This window comes from Miniopterus natalensis, chromosome 6 (genome assembly GCF_054644295.1).
Source record: "Miniopterus natalensis isolate mMinNat1 chromosome 6, mMinNat1.hap1, whole genome shotgun sequence".
NCBI lineage: Eukaryota > Metazoa > Chordata > Mammalia > Chiroptera > Miniopteridae > Miniopterus > Miniopterus natalensis.
This window is the reverse complement of record NC_142086.1, coordinates 55,544,415-55,562,208: the sequence shown is the minus strand read 5'-3', so window position 1 is coordinate 55,562,208 and position 17,794 is coordinate 55,544,415. Positions and strand designations below refer to the sequence as shown.

Sequence of the window (17,794 nt, the reverse complement as noted above, 5' to 3'; positions counted from 1 at the left end):
AAATATGTTTCTTGCAGGGAGCATGTAGTTGGGTCTTGTTCTTTTATCTAATGTGACAATCTTTTTTAATCCTTCAAATACTTGAAGACTTTCCTCTACCATCAGTTCTCTCTTCCTTGGCTAAGCATTCCTTTGTTATGGTTTGGCTGATACTTTATCTAAATCCTTCATTTTTATTATCAAACTCTTTTGTCCATGTTTGCTTAAGAGGGATATTACATCACAAAGGATACTTGGCTTTGGCCTCTGTAAGAAATGCTGACTATTGCATGTTGTATCAATTGATTTACATTATCAACAGAAATCTATATCTATTTGGTTCCTCACCATTCGGTTAAAACCAGTTTGGATCATCTGCCTCACTTTTCTTACCCCAGTCGTATTTCAAAGGGAATTTAAAAAAAAAATTTATTCATTGTTATTCTGAAAATGTCTGTTTTATCTCAGTTACACCAATTCTAGTTGAACTATTTTGAGTGTGGGTCAAATAAAACTAGACTATAACTAACAGGATATTAAAAAATTTGCCTTTTTTTCCAGGTAAAAATGTCTCCATCCTGTCATCCATCCAAAGGGGATCCTGCTGTTAAGAAAGTGAGTAAGTTTTAAAGGCAAAAAACAACTTCCTCCTGTGTGTTTATTCTCCTCTGTTGAACAATTTTCTGAAAATGACCATGATTTTTAATCATCTTAATGCCGTCAAAGCTTCTTTGTGATTGTTTAATGATGTATCACCAGGACTTCTTGCCTCTTCTAGAGAAGCCAAGTGGGGGGTTGGGCCTAGCATCATTCTCCTGGCAACTAGGGACTTGCCATTTTTCTAGAACTCTCATCCTGGTATCAGTGAGTGGTAGCAGATGAAATGTATTCTGAGGAGGGAAGCCATGTAGGTCCTGGCCTGAGATACTAACATTTCAGCACATACCACATAAAGTCCTCAGTAAGCACTTGTGGGATAGAACTATCTATGCCACTTCAATTCCTGACTGTAAACTTTGTGGCACAGATAGGGTTTGAGTCTTTCAACAGAGCAATCCCCAGGGGATGTCAAGAGAATCTCTAAAGTCCTTTTTTTAATCCAGCTGCAGGGTACAGTTCAAACGTGGTAAACAGATGGACATTTTTGCTGTTTTCTGTTACATTTCTATTTCTCTGGTAGTTGAGGTGTCCCTGGATGTAGGTTTTCTTTCCTTGCCATTTTTTACAGTTTCTGCCAGCATCCATGTCAGTGAAGGATTTTAGAACAAAAATAACAACTGGCTGGCTCTGGTGACTAACAGAAGGTTCTAGTTTCAAAGCAGTGTGCCAAGAATGGGTCCCTTTCTCTGCTTCAGAATCCCCTGAGACATTTCAAAAGAGGGGAAAAAAGAATAAGAACAAAATGTTGTCTGACAAGCTCTATAACAAGCTGCACATGAAATCTCAGTCTTGTCGAGACAGTCTGGGCAGGCAAGACTGAGGCCATGATTGATGCTGCTCAGAACTGTCACGTGGTAACATGAGCTGGACAGGGCTTAAGTAACTTAGGCCCACTAGGTAAACAAGTGAGGAAGTTGGGATCCAGAGGAAGTTTTTTTGCCTAAGCTCTCACATGTTAGCCATGGGACACACTTCTAAAGTAAAGGTTAAAAACTTGTGCTTTGGATTCAGCCAGACTTGGGTTCAAAGATGGACTCTTCTACTTATTTATCTAAATAATCTTGAATAAATCAGTCTCTCCTGTTCATCCTTTGTAAGATGATGGTGCTACCTCTCAGGATTGTGGTGAAGATTAAACAAGATACTATTTAAGTGCCTAATACTGTGCTTGACACATATTAAGTACTTAGTAAATTATTGACACATAGTAAGTACTGTACTCAGCTGTTGTTGAAACTAGTATTAAAATGTGTCTCCAAGCTCCTAATCAGATGTCCTTTCACTTTATTGTGCTACTATTGTCATTCAGCAAGTATTTCTTTATTCTAGACACTCACCTCAGAAATGGACTTCATAGATGAAAAGTACAATCCTTGTTCTCAAGGACCTCAGTATTTAGTGGGAAAGGTAGACAGGTCAACTGACAGTTTCCATATGACTTGACACATGCCATGGCAGATGCACAGGTGCTGCAAGAGCGTGGAGGAGAGGCCCTGTGTTGAAATGACTAGGCTAATTTAGTACTACACTTATGTGCTTCATGCTGAAGAGGCCAGTGAAGAAGTTTGAGAAATGGTTAGCTGCTCCCTTACAACCTTATTACTAGGTTAAAATGGAAGCAAATCCTACCATACTTGTGGGTGTTTATAAGTAAATATTCATTTAGAAATAGGTTCATACAACCTGTTTTTTAAACTTTCTGATGTTCCAGCTGTCTTGTCATTTTAGGTTTCTATCAGAAATGTAGCAATGTTACAGAGGCAGGATTCTGTTCCTCTTGTAATCAGCACCAGACAAAGAGAAACTTCCTAAGACAATGGCTGGACACAGGTGGCCCCAGGTGGCATTACAGTGATCAGGTATAGACTTACTCCTCTCCATGCAACAGTTGGGACTATCTCTAAATTATTTTATCCAATCTATATATCTCAAATACCTTTTATTTTAGCAATGAGGTCCATTTCTAATATTTATCATTCTGATTAACAAGCCATTAATTTTACCAGTAGAAAAAACTTCTTCTATTTCTGATCTATTAAGCAGTCTTAGGTGTTGGTCAATATATGAACAACTGAAGGGCTTTCAATAGCTGCTTTTGGGAGTTCAGGGTAGCTGGCAATCTCTGAAATATGGATTCTTGGTTAGGGGAACTGATCACCGGGAATTGAATCCTAAGCTAAATAGCACATACTTAATATGACACTGTTTGTGGTGTCTAGAATAGCTTTAAATATATATTACAGCACATGCCTCTCTCAAACTAAAAGGTCAGGGAAGGCTTCCCAGAGGAGATAAGGCTTGATCTAGCCTTGAAACCCAAGGGGAAAGGTACTCCAGGCAGACATGTGTGAGTACAGCACATTTCAGAAAATGCAGGGCTTCTGAATGTCTTAAATGTAGGAGCACGCAAAAGCCTGGCAAAATAAATGGGTGCCCAAATCACGAGGAGTCCCAGTGTGTGACAGTTGCTTTTATCTTGAGGATAAGGGTTTCTGTCAAAGGCGAGATCAGAGGCAAAAGGACGGATTACAAGAATAAGGACAGGTGTCCAGGCAGGAAGAGGTCCTAACCCTATGTAAATGGAATGAAGAGGTGAGGTAATAAATTCAAGTCGTAGTTATGTTTTTCCTCAAAATCCTTTCTGACACCTTAAGTCTCAGTTTGATGCCTTTCCTTTGTAGCACCCTGAACGCGTCCCTACGAACAGACTTAGCCTCCTTTTCACTCGCATGCCCCCCATTAGACTGTGAGCCTCATGAGGGCAGGCGCCACATCAGTCTTGTTTCCTTTTGTATCCCCACATGTAGAACAAAGTAGTCACTCGGTAGTTGTAGAGTGAATGAGAGAGCTACGAAAGAGATTCCACAGGACTTCATGTTGTTTATGGGAAGTGAGGGCAAAGAAGCTTCTGGCCTAGATAGAGAATGAACAAATAAAGGACCATTGCTGGCCCAGGCTTGTGTTCCCAGCATGGTCAGTTCCTACTGTGTCGTCAGCAGTACTCTGAGTGAGTCACGTGCCACTCAGCACCTAATTGTCATTTCCCTAGTTGGGTATGTATTTTCGTGTCTAAGTTTGTGTATGCCTATATATGTATATCTGCATATAAATTCCGGTTATCATCCTGGAGCTGCAGTCACTCTTCCCAAAGTCTTATTGACAGATGGAGGCACCAGCAGTGTCTGTTGAACAGAGCGACTGCCAAAGTGACATGTGTAAGAAACACAAAGGAGCAGTAGTGCTCTTGATCTGAGCCAAAAATTCTCTGTTGACCAAAAACTGAAAAAAGTGTTTGGTGACTCTGCTGTCACTATTGGCCCAGCCAGGAGCTGGAGTCAGTGCTGAGGAGACAGAAGCTATGTTCTGAGGGGCTCTGCTTAGTTCTTGGGATGGTGTCTCGTAGGAGTCGCCCTTCTGCTTTGCAGCCAAAGTGAGAGTCTAGCAGATTCTGTGAGCATGGATACAGAATGTCGTTTTGCAACACAAGCATTTTGCATTTTAGATATTCTTTTACAAAGCTTTGGAGTAGAAATATTTATCATATATATCATATAAAATTTGTGTATCATACTTATCTTATGTTTGTAAAATTTCTTCTTAATGGCTCTAACTGGTAACTTCAGTAAAGCTGGAACATATACATTTCCCTAGGACTTTTTCAGCATTTGATCATGGATGGCCAGAAATTTAAAAATCAGGAAGCATTTTCCTGAGAGAAAAATTGCCATAAAAGTGCATTGCAGTAAACTCCCTAAAGTAGATTCAAAGTGGAGGTGTTGACAGTGTTTGAAGTGGATTCAAGGAGTTTAGAGAGGTAGTTGAAGGTAGCATCAAAGACTACTCGGCTATGATGCATCTCTTCTCAGCTACTAAAGAAACACCCACCAGGAATTTGTGTAGCAAAGTTGGGATTGTTACATGCATAATAACCACAGAAGGCTGTTTTGTCTTATATCTCAATCACAAAAGCATGGTTGCACTCTGTTTCAGTTGAGCTTTCTTTGCTGGGGTGTTTACAGAAGCCTGGGGGACCAGAAGCTCTGGCTGAAAATATCCTTAGGCTGGGGCAACTCCCTAGAAGAGTCCACAGTTGATGTTCTCAGAGTGACTTCTATTAGTCAGGGATGAGGTACTGGGAATGGCAGAGTAGGAAGCGTTTCTAATAGTTCTGGGTAAATTCAGTAATAAACAAGCCTCAGTGGTGCTAGGCCTTGGAAGGACAAAAAGGTCAGTGAATTATAGTTCTTGCTCCCAACATATTTACAAGTTAATGGGGAGTAAACTGGAGGACTTAATAGCCATACCTCCTAGAAATTGGCTAGCAGCTTCTCAAGTACTCAAGTATGTTATAACAGTTTGGAGCTAGGTTTTTTGGGGTTTTTTTTGGTCCAAGTGTTCTGGTAAGGTAAAATTTTTTAGCCAGTTCCCAGTCTTGCCACTCATGTTAGAAATGTAGATTACTATATTTGCTCATGATTTTTATTGACTCACAGTGGGGTTTTATTTTGTTTTTTAATTTTTATTTTTAAGGGAAGAAGCCTCACAAAGGCACTGTTTCCATAACAACAGGAAAAGCTGACTGCAGTGTGTCAGCTGACTGGCCCCAAGAATGGCTGGTTGATAGTTTCACAAAAGTCAAGGGAAACATGAAAAGGAGAAAGCACGGAGATAGATGAAGCATTTTCTAGCTATCATCTGACAGTGGCTTAAATAAAGATTCATTTGCCTTTTTTTTTTGTCTTACCCTCAACTCTCTCCTGTAAAGATGCAAGTGACAGCCCCTGATGGGATGTACGCTGCCTTTCTTCTTACAGTATTTGTCTTAGTAATATATACCCAAATGTGACGTATGACTTCATGTCTCTACTAATAAAATAAAAAAAAGGAAACAGAGAACATGATTTGGTCTTTGTTTTTGCATAGGCAGGATGGGAGATTTCTGCAGACCAGGTGCCTTTTTATGCTGATGCGAAGAAGCTGGGTGCAGTTGCCTTCAGACATCTGGAGGGCTGATTTGGAAGGAAGCATAGGCATTTTTTTTGTAATTCAGAGGACAGAACTGGCACCTGTGAGTGGCTGCTAGGTAGATGGAGATGCCAGCTTGGTTAGAGAATTTTCTAATCATGGAACAAGTTACCTGGTGTGAGCATTACTTGTTACCAGTGGCATCTGATCAGTGGCAGGATGCATCCCTCAAAACTACTGCAGAGGTTTTCCTGCCGTGGCTGAGAGGTTGGACTGGTTAATTTGTAAATTCCTTGGAGTGTTAAGATCTTATGAGGAAGAAAAAAAAAAATCTTATGAGTCTGCAGTTGTTTTAAAACTCAATGATGTGCTGAATGATTTTAGCAAGACCCATACATCCATCTTAAATTAATAGGGTATGTTGTCTATTAAAGAAAAAGAAAAATTGGACTTAGGTAAGAAGAGACTTTATTCAAAGAAATTATTACAATAAGGGGCGTGGGGGCTTTTGCCATAGGGGGAATACTCTGACCATAGATCTGCAAGGGTGTCAGATAGCAAATAGAAAACTTTTTTTTTATAGGGTTGGGGAAACAGATTTGGGGGAGCAGGTGAAAGAATTGAACAATTGATAGGAAATGTCTTTCCCAGCAGTCAGCCACTTCTCAAAAGGAGTCATCAAGGAGGGGTTGTATGCTGGCTCAGGCTGAGGGTGGGTCAAAGGCTTGGGGGAAGGAGAGAAGCTTAACTAAAGTTCGGTCATCAGTTAACAAGCATTTTGTTCCAATTGATCATTGAGGAAAAGCAGTTCAGCTAATTGTTTATGAGGCAAAGTGGGAATTTTGTTGGTCTGTGTCTGGCTGTCATAGACGTAAACATGTTGGCATCGGGAACCTTCTGTCCATTGGGAGGTGTGGTTCTTTGCAATAAGCTGTTTCCCAAACAGGGTTGGGGATTTCCTTAACTGTAGCTGCTTTCCAGGAGCTCGGGGCTCAGGTGAAGTTTAGCAGGGTCATGGCTCTGACTGCGACTGCCATGTTCTTTCCTTATTCCTCTCTATGGTTATGGCCCAAAGTCCATGAACTGGGCTTTTCTGAAACCTGCTACTAGTCCCCAAGTAGAGGGAGAGATTGTCAGCTGCAGTTACTAAGAGAGACAGTGGTGACCATTTGTTTGTGGTGCACCTCTCACTGATAGTTATGCATATCTTCTGTATCTTCTGGTCTGAAAAGTGAGACTAGCTGAGGATTTCAGAGGTTCTCAGGGTTCTTATCCAATGTACACATCTACTCCTCACCCATTTCTTTGCATTAAGTGAATATTTTCTAATGTAGCATTTTGATTTCTTTAATGGTTTTTTTCAATTAATACTTTATTTTTAGAGCTACAGAAAAATTGAGCAGAAAGTAGAGTTCCCATCTGTTTCTCCCTATTATTAACATCTTGCATTGCTGTGGTACATTTATTACAATTGATTAGAGCATTGGTACATTGTTATGAACTAACGTCCATAGCTTACATTAGAGTTGACTCTTTGAGTTGTACATTTTGTGAGTTCTGATAAATATATAATGAAATGTATCCAGCATTTATACAATGGTCTCACTATCGCTGAAGTCCCATGTTCCACGTCTTAATCATTCCTCCCCTCCTGGCAAACTCCTGGCAACTGCTCACCTTTTACTGTCTCTATTATCCCTTCCCCTCATCCGTTTCTAACAAACAGTGTCCTGCTTCCATTTGAAAACCACCTCCTAAGCAGGATATTCCATCTTTAGAAGCTCTGAGATAGTTCTTCCTTATTCTGGGAGACATTTCTCTACCCATTGATCCTGGCCCTTCCACTAGAAGCCATTGCAAATATGTCTGATCCCCCTTCCTTACAGCAGGCATTCCAGCCCTTCACGCAGTTGAAGTCATGAACCCCTCAGCTCTTGGTCTTCTGTTTTCCAGGCAGAGCATTCATAGTTCCTTCCCTTGTTCACCTCTACCCTATCATATGATGTCTCTTCAACTACCAGCATTGTACTTCAGGGGATGTCAATTTAGAGCAGAATGAAATCATCACTTTCCTTATTCCAGATTCCATAAGTGAACTAAAAGCACATTCACTTTTTTAAGCAGCCATTTTTCATGGTTGGCTCAATAAACATGTTGATAGCAAATTCATGATTCTGTTTATACATGCTGCCGATCCCATCCTGCATAAATGGTATTGGTTTCTAGAGCCAACTACAGGGCAGGGCATTTCTTATATTGTTTCCATTTATAACTGTTGGTAATCACATTTTTTAATCCCATTCATTGGCCTCTTATCTGTAAGTCATTGATAAAATATTTGTATAAAACAAAGCCAAGGATAGAGCCCAGCAGCTCATCACGAGACCTAGGTAGCATTATTTATTATGGCAATTGAAAGTTAATGGGTGTGATTTTTATTTATGCCTTGTAATATGGCACCCCTTCATGAACAGAATCAGATCTTATGAGTCTCTCACAATGAGGCCGTATGTAAAACCATATTGGAGCCAGTGGTGGTTCTTTATTCCATCTCTGCCCTCTCAGTATTTGGAAGTGAACTCCCTTATCAAAACAATTAATGCCATCATATCTACCATCTCCTTGGAATTTTGGACCCTACTGCAGTTTAGCATATTCATCAAGTTACAAATGGGCCTTTCCCCTCCAACAGTGTTTCCTGATGAAGCTTTTAGGCACTTACTATAGTACATGGCAGGGTTCTTTTTTCTCTTCAGTATGTGTGACAGATTAACTAACAACCTATTATTTTGCATTAAAACAACTCAGTAGGCCATTCTTAATTACACTGTGCTGAATTATCACCTGTTTTAAAGGTCACAGAATCCAAACAGCAAAGCTTTGCAGAGTCTGAGCTGCTGTAATGTATGTGGTGGTCTTGGGTGGCTGATACACTGTTACTGCAGAGTGTAGCCTTCTTTCTGGACCACTGTCCCAAACCGATTAATGTGCCATCCCTGAAAGCTCACAATCCTTTCATATAGTATCAGAACATGTATTGAGAATGTTCAAGAAACAGTGAGAAATCTTCAGTGAAAGAGAAGATGAAGATGAAATAGGCTGTCTGTTCTGTCTGACTAAAGTCATTGCCTGGGAACTTTTATGTTTTGTTGTTTCCTACACATATCCTAGGGGTATTCTATTTGTGATTGACATTGGTTCCTCTATTATGACATGAGTAAGTTTTAGCTCCCTATTTAGTAGTGAAATATCTACTAATGGCAGATATTATTCCAGATATAGCATATTCTTAAAGGAGAGACCCCAGTCCGCATGGCTAAGTCACAACTTATTTTAAGTCAGTTAAGACTGCCTTTTTATGGTACTAAATGGGCAGTGCCTATCTTTCTGTGGCAACTTCACAGCAATGCATAAGAGAAAATGAAATTATACAGATATTTCTATGCAGTCTTTAGAAGGAAAAATGATCTAATTCTAATGACCTCTCTCTGCCTTTCACTTTTAGCTCAGAGAAGTCTTCATGCTTGCCAGTCACCTCTTTCTCTGTACTTCCCATTTACTTCAGTAGTGTTGTCACTCCCCATTCAGTGTGTGTCTTCCATTCCAAAAGTCTCATCACTGACTACCTCCAGTCCCTCCTCCACCTCTTTGAGTGCTTAAAAACTTCAGTGGCTCCCTGCTGCTGATAAAGTCAGGTCTGAAATGGTCTGGATTCCCAGTCTAGGCTTCGGGTGCATCACCAGCTCACATATCGTCCTCACCTTCTCTTCCTTTCCTTCTTCTGTAACCAAACGAGATTTCTTATTGTTTCCTAAACACAACCAATTCCATGTCCGTATATTTTTGCCCTTCCCTTCCTTTCTATAATCTACTATGTCCTTCCTTCCCTCTCCTTATAAGTGATGCCTTGTTTTTAGCCTCCAGTTCAAATTCTGCTTCATTCATTCAAAAAAATATTTACTGGCACCTCCTGTGCATCAGGCATGATCTAAGGCAAGGGGTCCTGCAGGCAACAAACCAAGTCTCCGCCTTCACAGAGCTCACTTTCTGATGGCGGAGGGTAGATATTAAACAAATAAAGAAATGGTATATCAGATTTTGATAAAGCTATTGAGAAAAAGCATGAAGAGGGAGATAAAAAGGGAGTATGCTGTTTTATATGGAGTGCTCATGATAACATTTTTTACCTGAAACAAGTGAAAGTGCAGCCCATGTGAGCTTGAGGGAAAAGAGCAGTTCAGGCAGGACAGCAGATGCAGTGGCCTTGAAGCAGGAGAATGCCTGTTTGTCCCAGGGACAGTAAGGAGACCACAGTGCTGGCACGCAACTTGGTAGGTGTACTGGTGAACACTGCAGAGGTTCTCTTCCTCATTTTCTAGTTCACAAGAAAATAGAAGTAAATGGAATCAGTTGAGAATGTGGAGGTGAGAAGTGTTGGAGGATTGAAGAAAGAGGTGAAGGTATGAAATAAACATCTAGCACAGTGGCAGATTGATTAGATTAGGGAAATATGGGGGGCACTCGCCGTTCATAATCATGGACTTAAATGTCTTTCAACTGGTCACCTCTTCCTCTAAATTCTTGTGGCAGCTATTGCCCATACTTCATTTGGTACTTAGCATACACCACCTTCTACTATTGTTTTTTGAATCTAGCCTAACTTTCAACTTTTTATTTGTCGTTCTTTTTAACTGTATATCCCATCTGGCTTCTCAGCTGCTTTGAGACAACGTGCAATATACACACAACAGAAAAGGGCAAAAATAAAAAATTGAAGTGTCAGAAAAAAATCAAAATATACCTGAGAATCCAGTCATAGATTAAACGCATTTAGGGAGGCGGAATCTTGAGTGAGAACATTTTTTAATCTCCACTATCTAGAACAGGACAGTTTATTGAATTTGGATAATATTTAAATCATTACTTTAATAATTAGAGTGAAACCCCAGATCTGCACTGCCTCATTTTTATCCCACACATTCAACTTGATTCCCAGAGAGAAAAAGAAAAACTTCATGTACTCAGTATATTGATTCCTTACAACTTACACTATCATGTCAGAAATATTTGGTAAGGACTACTGTGATTGCCATGAAACTTACTGAGGAGCATGTAGAGGCCTGTATGCTTTGAGTACATGCCTGGCATAGTTTTCTCATTGGCACAGTAGTTCTGGACAAACATTGCAGGGCCTGTGGAGGGCTCAAGCCAGAATCCAAGTTCTTGCCTCAAAAGGATCCATAAGGAATTCCCCTCCTGAGAAGCTTTCATTGATTGTCATATTTGTAAAATGTCCACGGGGGCTATAGTACATATTTGTATTGTTTTAGTAAATCATCACTGATAATTCTTATTGTTTTCCTGTGCCATGGATCCTTGGTGCCCTCTTATTCCATCTTTCAAGAGAATGAGAAACACTCATTCCCTCAGCTGTTGGGAGTTTTAGCAACTGACAGCTTTCAACTCCTCCTTCTCCAGGAATGGTCCTCAGCTAAACAGATCTATCTTACCAACAGTGACAGCCTGTTCCTGAGAGCAGCGTGCATCTAATGACTAGTTATTGAAGGGTTAGAACGGCCAGAACACCTTGTCTTAATGAAGGACAGTTCTTCAAGACCAATTTTAGTCCCAGAGTTCTCTTTGCGATCACCTGAGTCCTTCGTTGTTATTTCATTACAGTTTAACTTCTCCCTTTGTCTAATTCTGCTTCCTTTACTACCCCATAGTAAACACCCACCAATAACTTCTGGCACACAGATCTCCATCTCAGAGTCTTTTTTTCCAGGGAAGCCAACTGGTAACATTGGTTGTATATAATGTCTTATTTATAATATATTGCTTATACTGTATATAATGTCTTTTTGCCTTCTTGCTGCTTTCAAGTTTTTCTCTTTGGTTTTTAGCAATAATATGCCTAGGTGTGGCTTTCTGTTTATTTTTCTTGGGGTTCATTAAGCTTCTTGAATCTATATTTATGATTTGCATCAAATTGGGAAAACTTTTGTCTGTTATTTCTTGAAATATATTTTGTTCCAATCTGTCTCCTTCTGGGCCTCTAATTACATGTATGCTGGACAGTTTAATATTGTTTCACTGGTTACTGAGGTCTTTTTCATTATTTTTACCTTATTTTCTCTCTCTGCTTCAAACTGAATAGTTTCTATTGTCCTGTCTTTAAATCCATTGATCTTCTTTTGTAGTATTAAATAAGCTATCAAGATTATCTAGTGAATTTTTCATATCAGATATACTTGTCAATTTTACAATTTTTATTTGATTATTTTTGTCTTCCTTCTACTTAGGGTTAATTTGCTTTTCTTTCTGTCTTCTTAAGGTGGAAACTTAGATCATTAATGTTAAGCCTTTCTTCTTACCTAATATAAAATTTTAAAGCTATAAATTTCTGTCTAAGCAGTACTTTAGCTGCATCCCACAACTGTTAATAATGTATTTTCATTATCATTCATCTTGAAATATTTTCTAATGTACCTTGTGATTTCTTCTTTTACTTATTGATTATGTAGAAGTATATTACTTTAGTTTCCAAATATTTGAGGCTTCTCTAGATATCTTACTGTTTTGGATTTCTAATTTAATTCTTTTGTGGTCAGAAAGCATACCCTGTAAGATACAAATTTTTAGAAACACACATAGACATTTTGATGGGCACAGATACAGTATATCTAAATAGCCATTATTTGTGCACTTGAAAAAAGTGTAATCAGAAATTGTTGGGCATATTTCCTATAAATGTCAGTTAACTGAAGGCAACAAGTGTTTAGATTTTCTATATGCTTACTGATTTTTTTTTTGTCTCACTGTCTTACTAACTACTGAGTGTTAAAAATCTCCAACTATGATTGTTGATTTGTCTCCTTTACTTCGGTTATTCCTTGGTGCATTCTGAAGTTCTACCAATAGGTGAATATACATTTATTATTATTATACAGGGATGGTCAAAAGTAGGTTTACAGTTGTGAGTACACGAAACAGTTTATTCTTGTATTATTATTAATGAAGGCTGGCAATTTGAGCACACTTACGAGACTACCTAAGTGCACTGTGCCATTGTGACATTATTAATAAAGCTATTTTGAGTTAATAAACCAAGTTAATTATCATAATGTGCATGTCTTTTTCCATAGGAACAAATGTAAACCTACTTTTGCCCACACCTGTATATTCCTGGTGTATTAATCCTTTTAATATTATGACATGTTCCTCTTAATCTCTAGTAAGACTCCTGGTCTCAAAGTCTATTATCTTTTCATATAGCCATTCAAGCTTTCTCTTTTTTTTTTTTTTCATTCAAGCTTTCTGATGCTTAGTGTTTTCATTGTATATCTTTTTCCATCCTTTAGCTATTTTTGTCTTTGTATTTTTTTAAATTTATCTTTATTGTTGAAAGTTTTACAAATGTCCCTTTTCCCCCATTGATACCCTCCACCTTCTACCCCTCCCCCAGACCTTCATCCCACTATTGTCTGTATCCATGAATTTATATATGCATATAAATTCTTATGTTAATCTCTCTCCACCCACCCACCCCTGCCTTTCCTCCAAGATTTGTCAGTCTATTCCATGCTTCTATGTCTCTGGGTCTATTTTGTTCATCACTTTATTTTGTTTATTAGATCCCACATATGAGTAAGATCATGTGACACTTGTCTTTCTCTGACTGGTTTATTTCACTTAGCATAATACTCTCCAGGTCCCACCATGCTGTCTCAAAGGGTAAGGGATCCTTCGTTTTTATAGCTGCATAGTATTCCACGGTGTAAATGTCCAAGAAGATGCTTGATATAATTTCCATCTTCTTGAACTTGTAGAGACTTGTTTTGTGTCCTAACATGTGGTCTGTCTTTGAGAGTGTCCCATGTGCACTTGAGGAGAATGCCTATTCTTCAGTTTTGGAGTGAAATGTTCTGTAAGTGTCAATTAAATCCATCTGACCTAGTGTGTCATTTAGAGTCACTATTTCCTTGTTGAATCCAGTAAAGTCAGTGGGGGGGTTAAAGTCCCCTACAATGACTCTATTGCTGTCAATCTCTCCTTTAAAGTCCTCCAGAAGGTTTTTGGTGTTTTTTTGTTTTTCCAGCCTGTGTGAGTCTTTTGTTCTGAGGTGGGTCTCTTGTAGACAGCATATACTTAGGTCTTCTTTTCTTATCCATTTGGCTACCCTATGTCTTTTGACTGGGTCATTTAATCCATTTATATTTAAGGTTATTATTGATAGGTACTTATCTATTGCCATTTTATTTCTTTATACCTATGTTTCTCATTCTCTCTATTTCAACTTATTATAGCAGTCCCTTTAACATTTCTTGCAATGCTGGTTTGGTAGTGATAAATTCCTTTAGCCTTTTTTTGTCTGGAAAGCTCTTTATTTCACCATCTATTTTGAATGATAGCCTTGCTGGATAGAGTAGTCTTGGTTTTAGATCCTTGTTTTTCATTACCTTGAATACTTCATGCCGTTCCCTTCTGGCCTGCAGAGTTTCTGATGAGAAATCAGCTGACATCCTTATGGGAGCTCCTTTGTAGGTAACAAATTGTTTTTCTCTTGCTGCCTTTAAGATTCTTTGTCTTGAATTTTTGGAATTTTAATTATGATGTGTCTGAGCATGGGCCTATTTGGATTCTTCTTGCTTGGGACTCTCTGCACCTCCTGAACTTGTGTGACTTTTTCCTTCACCAGGTGAGGGAAGTTTTCTGCCATTATTTCTTCAAACAGGTTCTTTAACCCTTGCTTACTTTCGACCTCTTCTGGCACCCCTGTGATGTGAATATTGTTATGTTTCATGTTGTCCCACAGCTCCCCTAGACTGTCCTCCTGTTCTTGAATTTTTTTTTCTTATTGGTTCTGAGTGATTTTTTTTCTACCCTGTCTTCTAATTTGCTTATCCGATCCTCAGCTTCCTCTAATCTGCTGTTCATTCCTTCCAGTGTTTTTTTTATTTCTACTATGTCATTCTTAACTTCCTTCATAGTGTCTATGTCTTTTCATCCTGCTGAGCATCTTTATGATCAGTATTCTAAACTCTGTATCTGATAGATTGCTTATCTCCATTTCATTTAGCTCTACTTCTGAAGAATTCTTTTGTTCTTTCATGAGTAGCTTGTTTTTTGTCTTCCCATTTTGGCCACCTGTTTGGATTTGTTTCTATGTATTAGGTAGATCTGCTAGGACTCCTGGTCTTTTGGATGGTCTCTGGTGCAGGCCATGTCAGACACTCTTTGTGACTGGCCTTGAGTACCCTGTTTGAAGTTTTCCACACTCCAGAGCTTCTGGTTTCCTCTGCAGAGGCTGGGTGTGTTTGGACAGGACCAAGATGTGCACCAGCATCTGCTTTTCCAAGCCCTGGTTCCAGAAACAAATCAGGCAAGGACTCAAAGCACCCAGAGGCTGTTGTTCAGTCTCTTAATGAGCCTCAAGCTGTAGATACTCCATAGGGTGGGGCCAGAGGTTTTCCAGCAGGGTGGGGCAATTACTCCCTCCTCCCCCCTGCAAAAGCTGCTTGGAAGGTAAATGTCGGCCTGAGAAAGATGTGCTCTGCCATATGGGGAATGACTCAGCACCGGGGTCCAGATGGGTGCCCTGTGAGATCTATTTCCCCAGATAGTCCCCCTAGATTCTCCTCACACAGCTCTAGTCCACTCTGCCTCTGCTGGAACCCAAGGTAAGTGGCTGCACACGAAACTTTGTGCTTTAGCTCTTTCAGAGGGTGCCTGCATTTACAGCTGTCTCTCCGTGGCAGATAGAAACCTGGCTGCTTTTCACAGCCAGATGTTATGTGGGTATCCTTCTTATTTCTGGTGCTCTCTTCTGGGGCGCCCAGCTTGGGGTTTAGACCCTAGAGTTCTCAGTGGGAACCCCCAACAGCTGAGCTATCCCTCCAGACCTTCAGGTGCTGCCTGTGGGTGCCCAGCCAGCCCTCTCTCACCTCCGCACTTCCTACCAGTCTCTATGTGGTCTCCACTTTTCCTCCTTGGTTATGAGGGTGCTCCCCAGCTAGTCTTCAGTTGCAATTGATTAGTCAGGGTGGTTTTTCTGTATTTTAGTTGTAATTTCAGTTTGGTCCTGGGAGAGTCAGTGTAGCTTCCACTCAGTCTGCTGCCATCTTGGATCCTTGTCTTTGTATTTAAAGTACATCACTTGAAAACAATGTGTAATTGAGTCTTGCTCTTTTAATGTAGTCTGACAATATTTGCCTTTCAATAGAAGAGATTCTATTTATTATAATGATTAGATTTGTCTTTTACTTTTTAAAACATGTCTGTATTTTGCTCCTTTAAGGTTATTTGAATACTTTTTAATATTTATTTTGATTTTTCTACTGCTTTTAAATTTTTTTCTATTTTTTTGTTGTTGTATCTCTTTGCCTTATTTTTTTAGTGATAGCTCTAGGAACTACAGAATATATCTGTACCTTACTGCAATCTGATTTAATATTTTACTACTTAACATCTTTGTAATTCTATAGGTTCAGTAACTAACCTTCCATTATTTAGTTCTTTTTGTAATTTCTATTTCTTTACTAGTGCTCCCTTGTATTCAATTGTTAGGTCCATCCTTTCCTTTAAATCTTTAAACATACAGTGGTGCCTTGGTTTTCAAATGTAATCCATTTCAGAAGACCATCTGAGTTATGAAACATTAAAAAACTGAGGGATCAACAGCCAATAGCTAGGCCTCAGGATCTTGCACTCAGGGGAAGCCATGTGGCATGTTCGACCACCGAGGCATGTTCCAAAACCGAAGCATTTACTTCCAGGTTTACAGCATTCATAAACCAAAATGTTCGTCAACAGAGATGTTCAAACACCGAGGTACCACTGTATTTATAAAATTAATGTTTTAAATGTCTGCCAACCTAGTATCCCTGTCACCTCTAGAGTTTGTTTCTATCAGTTGCTTTTCTGGTTATGTCATATTTTCCTACTTCACATACCTAGAAACTTTTGATTGTATGCTGGCCATTGTTGTGTTGTTAAGCATTGGATTTTGTCATATTCCTTTAGAGACTTTTGAGTTTTGATTCTGACAGGCTAGTAATTTACTGTTAGATCAGCTACATATTTTTGAAGCTTATTTTTAAGCCTTATTTGGGCAAGTCTAGAATATTCCTCTCCTAATACATTGCTTTTTGGTGGTCTCATTGGCTACCCAGGGTGTTTATCAAGGTCTTTTTGCTGTAGCTGGTTAGCATTCCTGTGTATTCTAGCACTCTGAAACTTCCAGAATCTTCATTCATCTCATAGCTCCCCATTAACTGTCCTTGCCAGGCCTCTGGAGTCTTGCCTTTATATGTGCAAAAACTTAAGGGGACCCCTATATAGATTTCTAAAGCTCCTTCTCAACTCAGCCTTCTCCTCTCCAAATTCTACCCACTGCTCAGCCCGAAACTCCTGCCATGCTCTACTCAGGCTTTCCTTCCCTGTACCACAGTCCAGAGAATCCTAGGGAACTCACGGGACTTGCTTTATGTGTTTCCCTTCAGTAAAGGATCACAGTTGTGCCCTGCCTTTGAAAACTACTATATATATTTTGGCTTATTTTATGTTTACTTATGATGGGAGAACTAGTCTAATCCAGTACCATTAATTTATAATGGCAAGATTTGGAAGTCTCTAGTTTGCTTTTAGGTACAATAAACAATAGCTTAATATGTTAATTTCACTCAGTTTCCATCTTCTCACTTCACTTCTCATCCTCCACCTCCCAGTAACCAAGTTCTACAAAGAGAAATGGTTCAAAAGCTTTTGTCACTTTTATATATAGAATTGTACACCTGAAACCTATATAATTTTATTAACCAATGTCACCCCAATAAATTCAATTAAAAAATAAAAAGCTTTTGCCAGTTTTAGATAGCAAATTGGTGTCTAAAATTAGAGTACAACCACAAGGCATCAGTACTCTTTTTCCTCTGGTTTGTAATTACATTGTTAACTTATATTGGTTTTTGCTAACTTCAGGGTTAAACTTGCTTTTCCAGTTGAGTCTATGCCCCTCTTGTTATCGGGTAATCATTTTTAGGTCTATCTAGTTAAGATGGGCAGGAATACTGGAACTGAAAAAGTTCCAACAGTCATGGCTCTGATAAAAAAAAATCATTAAGGACCCTGCCCTCAGAGGAGCTCTTTGTCATAATTGCTACCCCATAGCAGCATCCATCAAGATAACTGT

General features: G+C 39.2%; 1 protein-coding gene across 5 annotated transcripts in view; it reads left to right on the top strand.

The window, feature by feature from the left end:
* Window positions 1-17,794, top strand: part of VPS8 (VPS8 subunit of CORVET complex) — a 200,688-nt gene that overhangs the window by 167,308 nt on the left and 15,586 nt on the right. For all 5 annotated transcript variants that reach the window (XM_016200097.2, XM_016200096.2, XM_087818259.1 and 2 more), the window contains one exon: window positions 541-594. In XM_016200097.2, coding sequence (XP_016055583.2) covers window positions 541-594 — 54 coding nt within the window. The remainder of the gene's footprint in view (window positions 1-540; window positions 595-17,794) is intronic.